We start from the raw sequence: 18,937 nt of genomic DNA, 5'->3' as shown, positions 1-18,937 counted from the left end.
AGCCTAGAACTCAAAATACAAGAATTATAAGTCTCCTTAGTGCCTGTTGAGTCATTAAACCTCTACTGGTGTCACCCACAGAGTTAGGAATCTTGCACAAAAAAAAAAGGCATTTAAACAGAGCAGCTTTTAAAAATGGAATAAAAATGAAAGTGCCAGGGGCAGGAATGAAGAAGTAGGGGAACAGTTTATGAGGATGAAAAGAGAAAGGAACAAGGAAGCAGCAAAGCAAAGAACAGATTGCCATGGTCAGACGTTCAAGGAAAAGAGGAATAATTATGGGGAACAGGAAGTAATTGAGTAAAAAAATGTACAGAGAGCATGTCAGGCATTGAAAGGAGGTAATGAAAATCAAATATACATTTTCTTTGGATCAATACAAAAGAAGAAACTGGGCTTACCTGCGTGAGCTGGAAGGTGTGTGACAACATTGTCCAAGGCAGGAGAACATGGAAGAAGCTGAGACTCAGGAGAAGGGAAGGGAGCTTGGCAGTATGTCCCTTCTGTCAGCAGCAAAAATGGATGAGAGCCTCGTATTGTGTGTCTGTGTTTTGTGTACATTTTCCACCTGAAGCACACCCACACGTAAATGAAGGATCAGGCAGCTTTTTCTGTTAAGAACTTGAAAATCAGGAATCAGGCCAAAGGAAAAAAAGTTTTAAAAAGCAGGGAAAAAAGCCAATGCTAAATTTTCCTTTCTTTGCCTGTCTCATGATTCCTGAGCAGTAGGATTTTGTGCTATTACAGAAGTAATGCAAATCGTATAATATTTCTTAATACCCTTGGTATCCATCTAATTAGCATTTCATTCATGTTTGTGTTGACATTTTGCATACTTACTTTCTGCCTAGGAGTGAGTATTTTAAATTCAAGCAATATTTACAGGTCTGTGTGTTAAGGGAAAAGATACACAGTGTCCCATTTTCTTTATAGCAAGGCCCACAATATAAAAAGCCTCCAGCAATAAACTTTATACATTTATTAACATCTTAAATTTCTCTCTCAAAGTGCTTTCAAAGGAGGCAAATAAAAATGACTTACCAAATTCTATGTATCTTCAGGAGTCATGAATGTAGAATGAAAAACAGAGAAAGAAAACTGTGAGATCATTGTACTTTGCTGCACCCAGGGGACTAGGGACTACCACACTGCTGCTCAGCACAAGGTTAGAACGAGTTAGGGGATGTTCTGCAGGACCATGGCTAATCAGAGTGGCACTGAACTTGTTCCCAAGTGGTTGGGGTTCTGGAAATTCCTTAAGATGACCCTTCATCTGCACAACAGCCTTATTTCTTATCCAGGCTAAGCAGTCAAGGTGGAGGATTTGTAGGGTTGTGCTGCTATCCTGAGTGAGCTGCTTCTTATAGATAAGTTGGCTCTTTCAGAACTGGTTTAGATGTGTCAGCCTTGGGACCAGGCTATACCATATACACATAAAGGTTTAATTCTGGCGAGAGCCATAGACATCACTCAAAACCATACCAACAAACTGCCTGTCAACATGGGAGCTGCAAGATATCAACTGATATAAAGTGTAATAATGTGCCCCCCTAAATTATGCTATTCATCCTCACTTTTTATTAAGTTTCTCAATATTATTTACATTAAATTTTAATTACTATTCCAAATTTACTCACCTTTGTATTACTGTAAACAGTTCAAATCTGATTTTCTTTTATGACAAGGTAACTCACCTTGTTAATCAAGAGAAGCCAGTTGATATAATCTTTTTCAATTTCAGCAAAGCTTATGATCACAGGAGCCTTCTGGACAAAATTTACAGCCCACAGCTGCTGTGATGGGTGAGCAGCTGGCTCATGGGCGGGGCACAAAGGGTTACAGTAACCGGGGTGAAATCAGGTTACAGTGGCAGGTGAGATCAGACATGTCACTAGTGACATGGTGATCTGTCACGAGTGGGGTTCTACAGGGCTCCATCCTCAGCCCTGTGCTCTTCAACATCTTCAGAAATTACTTGGACACAGGACTGGGTGGATAGTAAGCAAGTCTGCAGACAATACAAAACTGGGAGGAGCTGTTGACTCCCTCTAAAGCAGAGAGGATTCTGTATCTGCGATGGGGCAACCCTGAATGTACGGACAAACTGGGAATGAGGTGCTGCAAAGCAGCACTGCAGAAAGGTGTCCTGGTCAATGGGGAGCTGAACAGGAGCCAGCAGTGCCCTGGCAGCCAGGAGGGCCGGCCCTGCCCTGGGGGCATCAGGCACAGCATCACCAGCCGGGCAAGGGAGGGGATTGTCCTGCTCTGCTCTGAGCTGGGGCGGCCTCACCTCGGGTGCTGGGGCACCTTTGGGTGCCACAGAGTAAGAAAGACGTGAAACCATTAGAGAGTGTCCCAAGGAGGGCAGTGAGGGTGGTGAAGGGTCTGGAGGAGAAGCCATGTGAGAAGTTGCTGACGTCACTTGGTCTGTTCAGCCAGGACAAGAGGAGACTGAGGGGGCACCTCACTGCAGTTACAGTTTCCTCATGAATGGAAGCAAAGGGGCAGACACAGATCTCTTCTCTGTGGTGACCAGTGACAGAACCTGAGGGAACCTAAAGATGGGTCAGGGGAGATGTAAGTGTTAGGAAAAGGTTCTACACACAGAGATTGGTTGAGCACTGGAACAGGCTCCCCAGGGAAGTGGTCACAGCAGCAAGCCTGCCAGAATTCAAGAAGCTTTTGGAAAGTCTGTAATTCTGTAGTCTATTTACAGTATAAATTTTGCATGTTAATACTTTTTAAACAAAAGATGGCGTCTCTCTTATCTTTCTATTTAACCATAAGCAGAGGCAAAGAACAGGAAGATAAAATAGTGGGAATCCTAATCTAGAAAAGTACAAAAATTTAATTTATCTTCAGTGGTTTGGTTTTATATCCAGGATTAATGGATATGTGCCACAAATTGTTCTCGGTTTGTGCCTTCCTTTAATACCTTAAAATGGGGATAAAATGTTTCCCTCTCTCATAAGATAAATCCATTCCTATTCAAGGGAACATGAGATATCATTGTGATGAATGCCATGAGAAACTAATAATTCTGGGTGCAGCATAAGCTTGGGAAGATTTGCACTAAATGAAGGAGTGGCCAGAAACTGAATGAGCAGGGCTGAACAACTGCCCTTTCTATTAGTTCGCATCCAGCCCATGCACTAAATGAGGTGGGGATCCTGTGGAAAAAAATACTGAGCCATCGTGTAATTACAGACTGGGCACAGAGTTAACGAGGCATCCACACGAGGAGTTGGAACAGAGGCTGTGCAAATACAAGCACATCTATTGACTCTCCTAGCTCTTCAGTTCTTTTCACTACATGCAAAAGCTTTTTGTGCAGGGTGGTCTGGGGCTGCTGTACAGAAATCATAAAGGTGCCCTTTCATAGGTCCATTAGTTTTCTCAGAATTTGCCTCAATATATGCATGAAGTATAATCACACAGGACAGATGCACGTGTTCCTATGCACACATGTGCTTACAGCAGTGTCTGCTGTAGAGTAATGTAGTGGTCAGGGGTGTTATAATTCACACAGAGACTCTACATTCCACCCCTGAATTTCCATGCTCTTACTAAGGTACTGATCTTTCCACTTGAGAATGGATTATGCAAAGGGATCACACATAGAAGAAATTCTGTTATGACTGTTGGAAGAGGAGCCAGGGGATCTGCAATTATGTGGATTGAGAGTATAAACCTCTTACACAGGAATGTGCAGGAGATCAGCTGCATTCCTTCAGTCTAGAGGCTGTGGTAACAGCAGAGAAATGTTATAAAGCTACTGAATTAGAGAAGTCTTTTTTGCCCTCCCAGTTTTGGTTTTGCTTAGCCTGTTTACTGGGACAGCACAGAGGTACAACACAGATGGAAACCAGCTCTGTTTACCCTAACTAGGATGTTCATGCTGAAACTTAATTTTTATGTCAATATTTTGATGTTTTCACTGCTGACTGTTTTAGCAGACACAGTCAAATACTGCAGGATTATAGACCGAATTCGGAGGTGGAAAAAAATCAAGTGAAGAGCTTTCCTTTTCTTTCTTTATGTCTTTTAAAAGATACTAGAATAAATTACAGGTGAGAATCCCTTAGAATATAGACTGCCTAAGTATAGATTTTCCTGTCTGGAATATTTTCTGCTTACATTTCACTTTCTGGGTAGCAATTACTACCAAATGCCACGTAAGCTTTTGCAACAATAATAAAGTTGATTTTCACTCTGTTAGCTGCTCAGTGATAATTTTCAGAAGTTACTGTTCAGCCACTGTTGCTCTATTTTGACAGAAGACAGTGTACCCATATTTCTAGTTAAGCAAATGTTTATTTAGAAGAAATACTTTTATTCAGAAGAAATACTTTTATTCAGAAGAAATACATTGCTAAATTTAAAAGATACAATGCCAGTAATTTTTCGATGAGTAATACTTTAAAAGTTCATTTTAACACCCTGCAGCAATCACATTATATTTGATTTGAACAAGCAATGAATAGAGTTTTAGCCATAAATATATTTATTTCTTTTCATTATTTAATGTATCGTATGACCAATTTAGTCAGTCTTATTGATACAGAATTGCAGTGCCTATACAAATTAACACTAAGAACATGGAAGAACTATGTAGTTGTGTAGGTATCTGCATGCCTACTCAGTTCTCTGGCATATCACTAATTTAATGCAGACAGCCTCTTGAATGCCACTGAAAAATAAATAATCCATTAGCATTGACAGTCAAATAGTCACACATATTCATTGCACTTAATATGCATGGTCATGTTTTATATTTGGGTGCTGCAGCTGATGTTTACATATAAAATTGTTATTTGATGCCTGGATGCTGGTTGAATAGCAAATAGGTAAGAGAAATAGCAAATAGAAATAGCAAGCCAAGTTGCATATAGCTTTTCAGTATACTATCAGTGATTTTACATACAGTACAAAATAGCTTATAGCCAGTATCTCTTAATTTTATGTTTGATATCCCCATTGCATTATGCCTCCTTTGAGATTTACTGTATTTTGAAGGAGTAATAAAAGACACTTTTAGAAGACAGAATCTCAGCTTCACTGAAGGTGAGACCAAAAGTCACTGACTTAACAGAGACATTTTTTATGTTTATAAACTAAACTGGCTCTGTTGCACAATGTACCTGACTTCCCTTTAGCATTGTACAAGACTTGTTCATCAAAAGGAGCTGCTTCCACTGATCCAGCCACATTGGTCATTACAGGTTTTTGATTAATTTGCACTACAGCAAAAGCAATGGATGTTCTATTTTTTGCACACACTCACCCTCTTTATTGGGAGCTTGCTGTAAATGTCTTTTGATTTCCAGTGACTTCTGATACATAAGGGCAAAGTGATATTTATCGTTATGAGTTAACTGTTGACTTTGCTTTTATTTGCAACTTGGTCATTCAGACAACAGCATCAAAAATGAACTTTAGGAATAAAAGTTATTTCTACAATGGATAAGCATGGAAATACTTGAGTTCTGTACTCTTTCTTAGCCAAATCTAGTAGTAAACTACAATACTTTGAAAAAAAGGGCATTATCAAAATAGAGTGATAAATATACCTACATATTTAATCTAGAAGTAATTTCCAAACTGTTTATCATCAGTTTATAGCTTATAATATCTATACTACTATAGTGAAAACTTATCTTCAAACTAAACAGAAATTAAATCTTAACCTAAATGTTCTGAATATATTTTGAGCAACACTGCAGCATAAAGTAGACCACTACACTCTAAAGTAGACTTCAGATAAATCTTAGAGAATGATATTCTATCATTAGTACAACATGGAAAAATAGACTTTTGAAATAATGGAACGTGGCTGCATATGTCAGTGTGAAACCCTGGAAAAAGTTAAAGATAGAATCTAAAATGCTAGGCTTTGTGCTTTCCCAGATCAACTGCACCTGTGTAAGCATTATGATAAATTATATAATTGTTAGATGTGATGATTGTTTAGTAATTAAATGTAATTATTATATAACGATAAGAAGAATAGTGAGAAACTATGTTGGAAATTCAGAGAGGGGCTAAATTTATGTATACAATAGAACAATATAAGTTTAATAATTAACATGAAGGTTATGTAATGATAAAGTATAAAACATGATCATTTGGGATGTATGGTCGGAGTCAGATTTGGGTTGAATATACCCCGATTCCCAGAGCTCTTAATAAAAAGCACCGCATATAATCCCCTGTGATTATGTGTTTTTGAATGCTAACAAGTGTAGCTAACACTACAGCAGCTGGAACGGCAGGTCAGTGATGCATTGTCTTCTCTGATGCCCACTTTTCATTTCTTCTTTTCACAAGAGAATGTTGTCTGTCACCATTTTTTTTTCCAGAATATTGTTCTACCCAGAGTGGCTGTCTTTGGTGCTTAATAAGTAAAAGCCAGAGTAAAACCTGCTGCCAGGGACTGTTGTCCTCAAGACCCTTCACAGATGCGAACTGGCCTCTTTGGGAATAGATAATTAAAGATGTATTTCTGCATGGACTGTAAGAAATGTGGAAAGGAAGTGAAAAATTGTAACTCTAGCTTTTGCTTATATCCCCTCAATTTTAAATGCTCCGATAAATGGGAATAAAAAGCATTGAAGGACAAAAGACTGAAATCCCAAAAAATGTTAATTGTGCATTTAAAAGAGACACCAATTAACTTGCAATCAGCATTTGTGATTCTTCTTGCTTTCACAAGTGGGATTCCAAACTAGAGTTTGATCTTCAATGAAGTTTTCATTTCAAGAGAATGCAGCATCAGAGTCATTATCATAGATGCAATCTGAAATGGAAATAAAATGCAAAACTATTAATATTGTGTAGTACTTCAATACAAAGATAAAGTTATTTATTGTAATTGAATATAAATGAGGTATTGTTCCAAATGTTCAACATACCGTCACCAATGTCATCATAAATCTCTCCATCACTGTAAGTTAAAAAAGACAAATAGTGTATTTAAAAGTTGAGACATCAGAAATTAATGTATTAAAATTAATGTATTAAAAAATACAGTATGGTGCAGGCAATCTATCAAAAAATTAACTTGCTAATACAACCTTTGTGGTAACAGAACAATGGTGAGCAAGATGGTCAGGTCAAAATATTTTCAGGGAAGAGTAGACTTTGATACATTTCTTTCTAACATGAAAGGTTGCTTTATTAAAAGTTGGTTTTATTTATTGCATTTTTAGGTAGATATGCTCATAGAGTTATTTCCATAAAGAAATTAAATACTTAATTCTTCTTTAAAAAATGGTTACCAGAAAAATTGAACTAAAAAACCCAATCACTATGCCCTTAAAACTATTTTTGTTTCTTTACTCAGAAATTACATAATAGTTTTGGAGGTGCTACTTTTTAGGTAATGAATTTAGATAATATCTATTAAAAATACATGCTCCATGAATAGGAATTTTCAAATTTGTGACTTAGATACATGGACAGGCCCATGGAAGACAGCAAAACTGTTTATACATATAATTCAAATATGTGTGTGAGCATTAAATGCCTCTAAATTCTAAATGTGGCAATTCTAAAAATGACATCTGATTTGATATTTAAGGGTCTAATATGAAAAGACTCTTGAAGGAAATGGAGAGGCTTTGTCTGACAGGAGTTTTGGATTGGAACCAAAATGCTGAGCTCCAAGCAATGACTTGGAGCAATACTGAGCCAAATCTCTATCCCACTAAGACTGAAGTACAAACAAACCTGAAGAAAATTTGGTCTATTTTAATTAAATATTTGAAAAAGGCATCAATACACCTAACCACATTAACTTGCTGTTCAGTAATAGAGTCTACTACCAATAATGCTTAATTTATGTGATTTTTTCATGGTTTAACTAGAGTTTATGGTAAAGCGATGAGGAATGAAGCTCTGGCAAATTTCCTGCATGTATGGATGTGATTAATTTTTGACAAACCCTAACTCCTTAAAAATAACTCAACTTTCAAGTTTAGGATGACAGACTAAAATAATTACATTTCACTTTTTTTACTAGACCATATAGAACAAAATTAAGTGTTACAACAAATTTTTCAAAACTATCACTTTATACTTACTTCTGAACTAAATTGCTTCTCAGAACGTAGCCATCTGTAAAAATGAAATATAGATGTATTTAAGTTAAATTGAAATACTCATTATTACCTATGTTGCTAGCAATAATGAAATGCAGTTTTTCTCTCTTTTATATACTTCAGACAGAAAGACATAATAGATGGAAAACAATGTACAATGGGCACCTAGTTGGTGAAGATTTTGCTAGGTGAAATATTTTGCTTATTCTTATTTGCCTACTTAAATAGTAATAGAGGGTATGCAAGATTAGGTTTTCATCTTCTCTTTCGGTTTCTTAGTTGCATGAGAGAGATGTGAAACAACAGTTATTAACAAAAAATATAGCACAAAAATCAGTATAGTAATAACAACATAATAATACTTGCAGTAATATTAAGAGTTTCATACAAGAAAAAAAATGTAATTCAGGATGTGTACTCCGATTAAATATCATTATGTGTAACTGTTTAAAATTTAAACTGTAGCATTAATAATACCAATAATGGATATAATAATGGAAATACCTTAGCAAAGCTACTGACTACTATTCTATTAGTCTGGTGCATTACTAATGAAATCAGATTAAATTACACATACTCTTTTAATGTATATAATTTCTCTAAAAAAATTACTTCCAGTCTTTGGTGAAAGATATCTACTGAAATAATTTTGAATTGGTATAATGAATACAAAAAAAGAGAGAGCTATAACAGTAATTACATGTTTGTAGGTAAACACTAATAAGCTGGTATGAAATTAGGAGAGTTCTAAAGAATAAATGTGAGCTTCTTGTATTTAAAATTACTAAGCAAATTTCCTTCTTTTAATCATTAGCAGTGTCTGTTCAGGATATCTTAGCTCAGTTGTCTTTCCCCAGTGTTTATTTTCTGGAATAAAGACATAGAAATTGATTTTTTTTTTTAAGTCATTGTCTTTTCAAAATTCTTTATAGGACAGTCCAATATTTTCCACGACTCTTGAAGTTTCCAGAAAATAATTCAAAATCATTTGGCTAATCTAAGGTTCTCTGCTTGTTCATATAATTTTCTCAAGTGAAATACATGAAAGTAAAGTTTCTTTGCTCATAATCATGGCATACAAACACAGTGTTCTTGGGAGTCATGTGCATGTGACAGTGCTTCTACCACTGCAAAGCATTATCTAGGTTCTTCTGATGATTACTAGCCCTCAAATACGTGGGAGATGCAAGCTCTGGTGGTCTCACACTCTTTCAGATTTACTAATCTAAATTACGTGTCCAAAGTTCCAGTTTCTAAATAATTTATTTTTTATGGTGCTTCCAAATAAGGAAGAAGCCAGCAGGTCAGCACACTCCATGTTGATTACTTAGTGAGCACTGAAAGCTATAACACATTGTGCCAGCTACTCACTGACAATGTAAAGGGAGCTCAGAGAGGTCAAAAATCAAACTTTGGGCCACTGAAGTCTATTTATGTCCTAACGATTAGGCAAAATCTACAAAGCTGAATTGAAAGCTTTTGTGTACTTCAAAATGTGTGAGTTCAGACCAAGAAGGAATTTGAGATGTAGATGAAAATCAGTTCCTTGTTTCACTTCTGACATTTCAAATAATTTCATAACATTTAAAATAAGCCATAGCAGAGTATGTTCCTAAGATCATCAGCCCTTGCTTAAAGAGGTGAGAACACACTGAAATATAAATTGTGGTTTTGTTTAATTGTTGGCTTGAAACTATGGAAGTGCTTCATAAGTTAATGATTAGATCAAAGAATTCATGTGCAAGAAAATAACAAAACCATCTTTAGTTGTGGATTTTCAGTCTACCTGGCCTTCAGAAGGTAAAATCATAGCTTTAAGATATGAGGAACTGGAACAACTAGAGCAAATAAACAAAAATGTCATGCACTTAACTAAAGTAGGATTCAAACTTTGCTAACTAATGTGTAAATTGACTGGGATCTATTCAGAGGTTTTCAGGGAGGATATTTTTATTTGTTTTGCTCTTTTATGCATAGCAAAGCAGTAGCTCCTGTCATTATTTGAAAGGCTTTGAAGACTATGAGAGGAAAACAGCCAACATGAACTACTTTCTACTTTGTTATTAGCTTGATTCAAAAAATGTGGCTTTGAAAGCTGTTTTTTTTGGGAAGTGGTTCTACCAGTGCAATCCATATTTTGAAAAACATATGTGTTGTTATGCAAGAAATTCTTCCTCTCCCTGCAGGCCTGCCAGGAAGAAGGCTGTAATCCAGACTGTAACAGTTGAGTACAGGAGGGAAAAAATAAAAGGAAGGTGGCTGAATCCTCTTAAGAGGTTTATAGCACTGGACTGTCTTCTACATGGGTCAGAGGTAAAACGAAAGGTGAGCAGGAGGATGCTGCTACTTTGAAAGCAGGCTATTCCAGAACAAAGTGAATTTTCACTAGCAGATTTGGAAAGTGTTGTAACAGAAGCTCATTAAGAAATTGAAACCATCAGGAGATGGTTTCGGACTTCTCCAAAAATTCAAAAATTTCTGCCAGTGCAAACCCTGGCCAAGGATTTCAAAGAAACACTGAAAGGCCTCGTGCAGCTCCCAGAACAAGCAGACATGCCAGCAAGGACATATGCCTTGGATTAGCTGGGAGCTGGGGGGAAGACTCCAAAGCAACATTCCCCCCAGCCTGTTGAAAAGATTAAACTGCATCTCTTCCAAAGTAAGAATATTGTTATTGATTTTCTCTTGGCTGCAATCAATGGGTGAGTGCTATCCAGAGGTGCAGCAAGGATTTAACTTTTACTGGACTCAGTGGCCTATCATAGCTCCCCTCCTTTTGGCATAAGGGGAGAGATAGAAGCAAGAAAAACATCTGCTGATCCTAGCTGCAAAGGAAAACTTCACCACAAAAAACGGTCCTTTTTTTCTAATACTCACTATATATTGTCCATGAAAGTGGTTTGGATTTTTTTAAGTCAAGCCAGTGTTAAAATACAGTAATAAGATAACAACAATTTGCCTCTTGTCAACCACCAGGCAAGGTAAACCTCAGTAAACCAGGGAAGAGAGGTTTTACACATCCTACTCAGTCACTCTGATAATTTGATATGTACAACAGTTTTTAAACAAAACTTACATTTTCCTTCTTCATTCCTGCAGAGGACCTTGGTATCATCTGTACTTTCAATAATGTCAAGAGATTCCCCTGGTTTAATTTGCAAATCTTTATATCCCCGTCTTTTCTGTGATAAATCCTGGATGGTGGTTGTAGAGTAAAGAACTTTTATTTCACCATCAAACTGAAAAGGAGAAAAAACATCCCCAAAACATGGTTAAAACCCATTAGTGCTTTTCCATTAATATTCCCATTAATATTTATTTAGTAATAAATAAAATTCATTACGAAAGTTTTGGAAATTAACAAATATTTGTATATACTACAATATGTGTATGTGCCCATACTTGCCATTTAGACTTAGAGATACTCAGATCACTATTTATACATGTAGTAATACTTTCCCTTTCAAAGCAAGTTATGGCGAACAAAATAGAAGACACAATACAGATACTTTGTTTTTATATTTCATATAAAGAAAACACTTTGAACAAAACTTACTTTGAACTTTTTTCTGAACTCTTTCTCTTCTTTTTCCATCTTCTTGAGCTTTTGTGCATCTTTTTCATCTGACTTAGGTTTTCCAAAGCTTCCTGATTTTGATGAACTAAAGCTAGAGGTTACAGATAAAACAAAATTAGAAACACATCAGAGGCATTGGCATGCTTTCTGATAATTTTGATGAAAATGCATTTGCCTTCATGTGTCTTTATCACGTTTTTGTTGCTCCGAAAAACTAATAGTGAGAATACAATACAGACTTGACTTCAAACTAAGTAAAAGAATTGGGGCTGTCTTTCCTACTTCTCTCTGATATTTGTACAGCTATCATATAAGTGAATATCAAAAAAGAATTTTAAGATCCATCTCCTAGGACCCTTCAGAGTCTCTCAGTAAGGAGCAGTTTTTGTGAAGACTGTGCACCTTAGGGCAATAAGCTGAATGACATATCACACTCCGGCTGCAGAGGCAGCTGGAACGTCTTAGCTTTGTGTGTGCTAGCCCTATGTGCCTGCAGACTTTGCCACACCAGGGAATCTGCATGACATGGTCTGTTTCAAATTCTGTTGTTTTTTTGCACAGCCCTGATAGCACTGACTTTTGCCAAAGACCGTGGAAGGGTTTCATGCCCTAACTGCCCTTTCTGATGATGCACCTGGGAATGTAAAGTCTGACTCTACTTTTTGATCCTTGCTGATCTCGGCAGGATGACAGTTTCATTGATGATGAGTGTATGTGTGTGACCTACCCTAGATTAAGCTTAGAATGACCACATATTTTCCTTTGGATACACAGTCCAAAGAGATCTCTCTCTTTTTGTATCCCCAGACTACATTATTGTAGTGCACTGTCACTCCGCCTGAGTGGAGTAAGAGACAACAGGATGTGCCATGTCACAGCCATCCTCACAGATGCAACTGTGCCCATAGCACTGTGCTCCAGAGGTGACCAAAATTTTCTGGTTCAGGATAAAAGATTTTCAAGCTGAACTTACATCTCCAAATATGTTTCATACTTTAAACAGGAGTTTAAAGTATGGGTCCTTTTCTCTTAAAATACTGCAGCAGCTGAGATAAAGTATCTATCCTAACAGTCCCCAGATTCTGATAGAAAAAGAATTTATACAATTTATAATTAAGTTCCTTTAGCCCATGCATCATTTTCTACCTCTTTTCCATGAGGGACTGACTATGTTGACATGCAAAACATGCTTCCTTTTTCTATAGTCTAATTATTATTTCAAACTGTAATGAAAGAAAGAGCATTTAACTGACATTGTCAGCAGTAGGTTTATGAGAACTAGAAAACCTGACAACACCAAATAAAGCAGATATTAATAGCACTCTGCCTGTAGTATATACTTTAAAAATATCTCTCTGTGTATTAGATTTCTAATCAGGGAAGTAATATTTTCACTTGCCTGGATTCTGGTGGCGGAGCAGGGAAGTCTGAAGAATCTACATCATCATAAACATTGTCTCCATAATCTGAAACAATAGTGTTCAAAAGAATGGAACATTATTATGTGAAAAATGAGAAGTGAATACATTGTGTTACAATGTAGTGAAATTGATAAGAAATTATGGCAAGTACTGTAGCCATTTACAGTCTATGGTAACTCTGGGTTCTGTTTTGCACAACCTGTGCAACACTACCCAACCTTTTCAGATTAAGATTCTTTATTCATAACAGATATTCACTGAAATTTTAATCTTCTGAAACTAAAGCAAGTTTTGGCACATGATATAGCCTTTAATTTTCATTTTAATTAATCAAATTCCCACTGTATTGCACTAAAATATATTTTCTGAGTTTGATTTTAATGCACATTCAATGACTTCTATAGCACTCTGGTCAATGCAACATTGCTTAGAAGTGGATATGAATCATGGGTATGTTAGTTTTTAGGCCGTCTTGCAATGCCAAAGCAGTGAAGAGAATTCTTAGCCCAGGAATACTTTTTCAATCATGTTCAGCATGTCTGTAGAGGGAAAGCAATTGTTTGACTCATCAAACCAATGGCTAGAGAAATCATCAGGATATAGAAGGTTTAGAACTCAGTTCTGGAAGCAGACTCAAAAATTTGAAGAACTTCCTTTTTATTCCATGACTGAGTTGATGCTTATATGCTCTTTTACAGAGGCACTGCAATTGATAAAAATAGAACAAATAATTTCTCCTAAATTTTGAGGAATTTCACTGAGTGTTTATTTCCAGGTGTATCTGTTCCTATTTAATGCCAAATAAAATGGACTAGAGCAAATGTCAGGTAGAAAAGTCACATTAAATACATTAAATTTTTTACCAGGGAGCTTGCCATGTATATGTATCTCCTTGTCTGCAGCTGGATCAGACAAAATATTTGAAATTTGTTTACTGGAACTGGGTAAGCAATAGGAAGTCCTGTTTCCTTCCTTGCATGTATTTTTGAGACTAGCACGATACAGAGCAATGTATACAGAAAAAGAATCAGGAATCAATATGGAGACTGAACAATAGACTATTAATTACCTTTTCCAGACTGCTTTGTTGAAGAAGGGGTGCTGGGGGGGAAAAAAAAGCTCATTAAGTATCTATATCACATTAATAGCCTTTTTTGTAACCTAAATAATTTTAAAAACTTGCAACAGAAGGGTTTAAAGTAATATCCAGACATTTTGAAGTGCCACTAACACCAGCAATACTTAGGGACTAAATAAATTTTTATCACTGATTTAAAGTAAACTGGTTCAGAACCAAATTAATGAAGAATGTGGCAGAAACACCACCTGCTGATTTATTCTATAGGTAAGATGGATAGAAGACAATCTTTGCATTTTTCTGTTTGACATATTATTCCTACAATTTTGATAATTGGGTCTAGATTTACCAGTTCATCTCAGCTGCATTGTACAGTTGAGAAAAGTAAATTTTAACTGAGTATGCAGCAAATTTACATGAACAGTGGCACAAAGATGATAGATTTTTCTGGTGCTTTTCACCAAAAAAAAAAAGAATTCAGCATATTTCGATTACCAGACTTTTGCAACAAATACAGCTTGTTAAGAGAATAATTATGCAGGTGAAAAGAAAGCTCAGTGTTTTTGCAGAAAAGTATCATCCTGAGCTGCAATTTGATGCATGATTCATTAGGCTGCTGTGAGGACATGTTAGTAGCATGTGATCAATGCTTTATTAGAATTAGTTAATGTGCACTTTGATTTCCTGGCAGACTCTTACAACAAATTTTCATTTTCTTCTGCCTCATTGACTTTGGCTGTTTTTTCTCGTACACTTTTCTTTTTGCCATCTTTGACCTTTAGTCTCTTCAAGATTCCCCAGGGCCAGATATCATTCTTATCTTCATCCTGTGATACAGACCTTTGGAGTATGCATGTGATTATCACAATGTAAAATGTTCTTCTCAAAAGGCCCAGTAAAATTCTCCATTGATGCACATAATTATCTTTAATTCCTGAAGCGAAGCTACTTACCCAAATGCTAACATGCTAAACTGGAAATATTTATGTTAGGCCACTTGTAGCTACTGAGATATATTTGTAGTATAGATATTAATCTAGTGGCTTACTGTTTTCATGTTGTTACTCAGCAACCTAGGATTTTAGTCTGTTATTCTGATTTCAGACCTATTCTGTCTAGCTGGAAATTGGGAGATTTTCATGATTGCAAACTGCTTTTGCTGACATATCAAAATTACTTCTTCAAAAGACTGAAGAACCATTTTCTCTAGCTTCACATATCCATTTTGATGTATACCGACTTGCTGATCATCCTAATACATGCTAATTGTTATGCTTGATTCAAAACCACTAAAAACTGAAAACATTCTGTCAAAGAAGCAAATTATTTGAAATATATAAAAACATACCTAGCTATAGCATCTTCATCATCAATTCCATCATAAATGTCTTGATCAGAAGGAGGAGATGAGAACATGTCTTTAACAGATCAAATAGTGAGTTAGTGCAATTATTTTTCATGTTGCTGAATAAGCTATTCATTATAGGCTTCTTTACTGAATCAGATGTGTGTGCAGTTTAAACAATATCATTGAAAATTGAATCTTTCTGTAAACTGGCCCAGACCCTTTATTGATACAGAAATTTAGATTTATTCCAATTTAGAATGCCATCTGCAGCATTTAAATGTGGCACTGCCAATCACAAGAGCATGCACACTGAAAACAAATGCTTCTACAATGAAATTCTAAATGGCTGATTTTGGCCCAGATCTTATGATGAGTTTCAAGTTTTCATGTGTGACACAAGTGATGATCGAACATGTTGGACTAACACTCTCAGCAGCTGACATCTTGTTTTCATCCAAAGAAGTCAGAGACAAGAGCAATGTAAACTCCCCATTTTGGTCTCAGTTTTGACCTTTGTGGCCCCACCTCCTTTGGTGGAGGGTTACCTTGGTTTCCATGTCCAATTCTAGGCACTGGTCAGAGTAGGCACTGAAATCTGTACTTGGCTGGCAGATGCTTCCTTCAGCAGTACTTGCCAGGGGATGCTTCTGCCATGACCAGTATCTAAACTTCAAGCTGAGAAGATGAGCTGTGCTCTTGTGATTAACAGAGAATGCTACATAAATATATATGCTAACAAAGGGAAAAATGGGTTTGAATATGTCAGCTTGACAGCGTGAAGCTGCTGCAGTTGGGCTTCCAGTGTGCTGCTGCAATTGAAGCTCCCTTTAACTCTGTCAGCAAAACGAAGCTTTAATTTATAATAGTGCTGGCTATTTCAGAACTGGATTTCTCCTGTACAAAACCTCTTCCTCATGTTAATATTTCTCCAGTTACATCTGTGCTGTTTTGTGGGATGATTTGCCTTCACACACAAGTAAAAAGTTAAAGTTTGATCATCTGGTATGCTGGTGATTCACAGTATCTGGAGACAAACATTCTGTCTCACTTAAGTTCCCATAGGTGGCAGGGAAGTTTAGTTGGTCACTATCCTTCTTAGTTTGTTGCCTGTTAGCTGACATTTAACTTGCTTATGGATAATTACTGCATTATGTGGAAGCTGCAGAAGTCAGAATATGAGGGTAAGAAATACACAGAAAAAAACTCCCCCCAAACACGTAAGTAGAACTTACTTCCACCTCCACCTTGGTCACCACTTTGACTGGAAAAGCAAACAAAAGACATTTTAGAGAAAAGCAGTCATCCTTCAGAAAAAGAAAACACCATGATCACCCATCACTTCTTCAATTATTAATTCTAAAGATTTAGGCCTTGGCAAAAAATATTTAGAATGTATTTTATATTTCTGTTGATATCTTAAAATTAAAGTACGAAATATGCCTTTCAATCATATGATAATGTGTGTTGGAGGGGATCTCAGGAGATCATGTAGTCAGACCTGATGGGAATAAAAATATAATCTGACTAAGCACTACAGAGCAGATCCAGACCCTTTAAATTCATTTCTTATGAGGTGATCTTCTTGAAATGAAATGGTAAACAAGTTAATTTATTGCTCAACTAGCTTTCACTGGGTATAAGTGTATGTTTCTAACAATGTGGAAGGAGTCCATATTAGCCCAACATTCTAACAGTAGTTGAAAAAAGCCTGAGAGGTTCATAGTAGCTGAGATTATTTCCCGGTCAAAACCTTACCTAAAATTATACATCAAAACAAGGTACTTGTTAAACTCTTGTGCCAAGAAATACTGAAATACAACACCCCTTTATTAATTTATTAATTTTGGAATATTAGCAATATTTATTTCATTTATTAATTTTGGAATATTAGCAATACTACTGATAATGAGATAATATTATTTGGTTAAGAGCTTTTTTTTGGAATGGCATTCTTCCAGTGGTTTCAAAACATATTGATATATGTCATATATATCTTGCTCATGAACTGAACTGAGAGTGCTATTAATCACTGGAGAAGAAAAAAATGTCAAAATACAGCTTAAAGGATTTAATGAATCTAAGCCAATCATTAATCCTTTGAAGCTCCTTGGAATACACTGTTATTTTAGTAAGCAAACAGTGCAATTGTTTGCTTTTGAATGCAATGCATTTTCTAAATTCCTTGCATTGAGGTGACTAATTGTAATGCTTGCCCTATTGAAAAGGAGTGGCCAAGGATACCTCAGCAATGAAGTAACTAATGCTGAGATTACCTGAAACCTAGAACAGCTAACATGGCTCTCATGGCTAGGTCACGATGCTATGAGACCAATGTGCTGGGAGGAAAACTGATGCCGAGCAACCTTGAAAAACATCACACACAAAGCTGCACTGGTTGCATGAAAAATGCCAGCCTGAAGGCAGACTTTTCCACGTGCTGCTGCTGGAGCTCATGGGGATGTTCTATGCCAGCCAGCTGCAGTCCTTTTATTCCAGGCAGGCCCCTAAGCTAAGGAGCCTCATGGGAAGCAGTAAGAGCAGGTGTAATGGCTGAGTGCTTCAAGATGGTTGTCCTACATATTGAAATCTTTACAGCCATGTGCAGATCTCTTATCTGAATCCAAGGCTCTGTTTCTGCACATCAGGACATTTAATGGAGAATAGGTTGTTAAATCACATGTAAGCAGCAAAATTTCCTGTGAGGTCTGGCAACATAATTACCACGGTCATGCTAGGCTGTGTGATAGCAATGAGTCTTGCGACAAGACCACTAGGGTATTTCCTTGCCAGCAAGTCTGCTCTGCTGCTGGATATGACACTTCTCTAGCTGCAGATCTATTTGACATGAAACAGATGACACATTGCAGTAGAGAATCTGCAGTGTAGCATCGCAGTGCAAATGCATGGAGACTGTTCCATAGAGAAGAAGCTTCCAATGAAGTAAAAAAAAAAAAAAAAAGTATAGCTTATGCCCATCTCATGCAATTTGAGAGGCCTTGTTTTCAGGGTTAAATTCACAAGCTGCACTCTCTTCTGAAGGGTTACCCTAGACAGGATTTCAGAAGTCCCTTCTCATCAAAACGAAAGGGGTAGTAAGAGTTAAAGATGTGCTAAAAAGATGTGCTAAGGCTCATGAGGGCAACGAGGGTGATCAGGAGTTCCCTGGTGCAGTGAGTGCTCCCATTGCTTTTAGTCTTGCATCTTAGAAAAGGGAGCATGTGACTCCAAAAAGACAGAGCAAGTAAAGAGAGGGAGGGAAGAGAATTGACTTCCTGCAGATGATTTGTAATCCTCTATGGCTTGCACTTTTTTCTCCTTTGGATTTCCATGAAGTAGCTCCTATTTCAACAATGGGGTCCTCCTAAGTATGAGTGCTTACAGATGCTGGACTACAGAATTCATTTAAACTTCTCT

The 18,937-nt window shown here is 36.7% G+C and overlaps 1 protein-coding gene across 1 annotated transcript in view; it reads right to left on the bottom strand.

Annotated features, from left to right (window-relative positions):
- Positions 1–4,344: 4,344 nt before the first annotated feature.
- Positions 4,345–18,937, bottom strand: part of FYB1 (FYN binding protein 1) — a 44,516-nt gene continuing 29,923 nt past the window's right edge. The window contains exons 10-18 of the mRNA XM_058823523.1: positions 16,756–16,784; positions 15,524–15,593; positions 14,167–14,198; positions 13,076–13,142; positions 11,656–11,761; positions 11,176–11,338; positions 8,082–8,115; positions 6,912–6,943; positions 4,345–6,796 (exon numbers count right to left, since the gene is read on the bottom strand). Coding sequence (XP_058679506.1) covers positions 6,756–6,796; positions 6,912–6,943; positions 8,082–8,115; positions 11,176–11,338; positions 11,656–11,761; positions 13,076–13,142; positions 14,167–14,198; positions 15,524–15,593; positions 16,756–16,784 — 574 coding nt within the window. The 3' untranslated portion in view covers positions 4,345–6,755. The remainder of the gene's footprint in view (positions 6,797–6,911; positions 6,944–8,081; positions 8,116–11,175; positions 11,339–11,655; positions 11,762–13,075; positions 13,143–14,166; positions 14,199–15,523; positions 15,594–16,755; positions 16,785–18,937) is intronic.

Source organism: Ammospiza caudacuta, chromosome Z (genome assembly GCF_027887145.1).
Source record: "Ammospiza caudacuta isolate bAmmCau1 chromosome Z, bAmmCau1.pri, whole genome shotgun sequence".
NCBI classification, from domain to species: domain Eukaryota; kingdom Metazoa; phylum Chordata; class Aves; order Passeriformes; family Passerellidae; genus Ammospiza; species Ammospiza caudacuta.
Note: the sequence above shows the minus strand (reverse complement) of the source record. Positions and strands in the feature narration are given on the sequence as shown.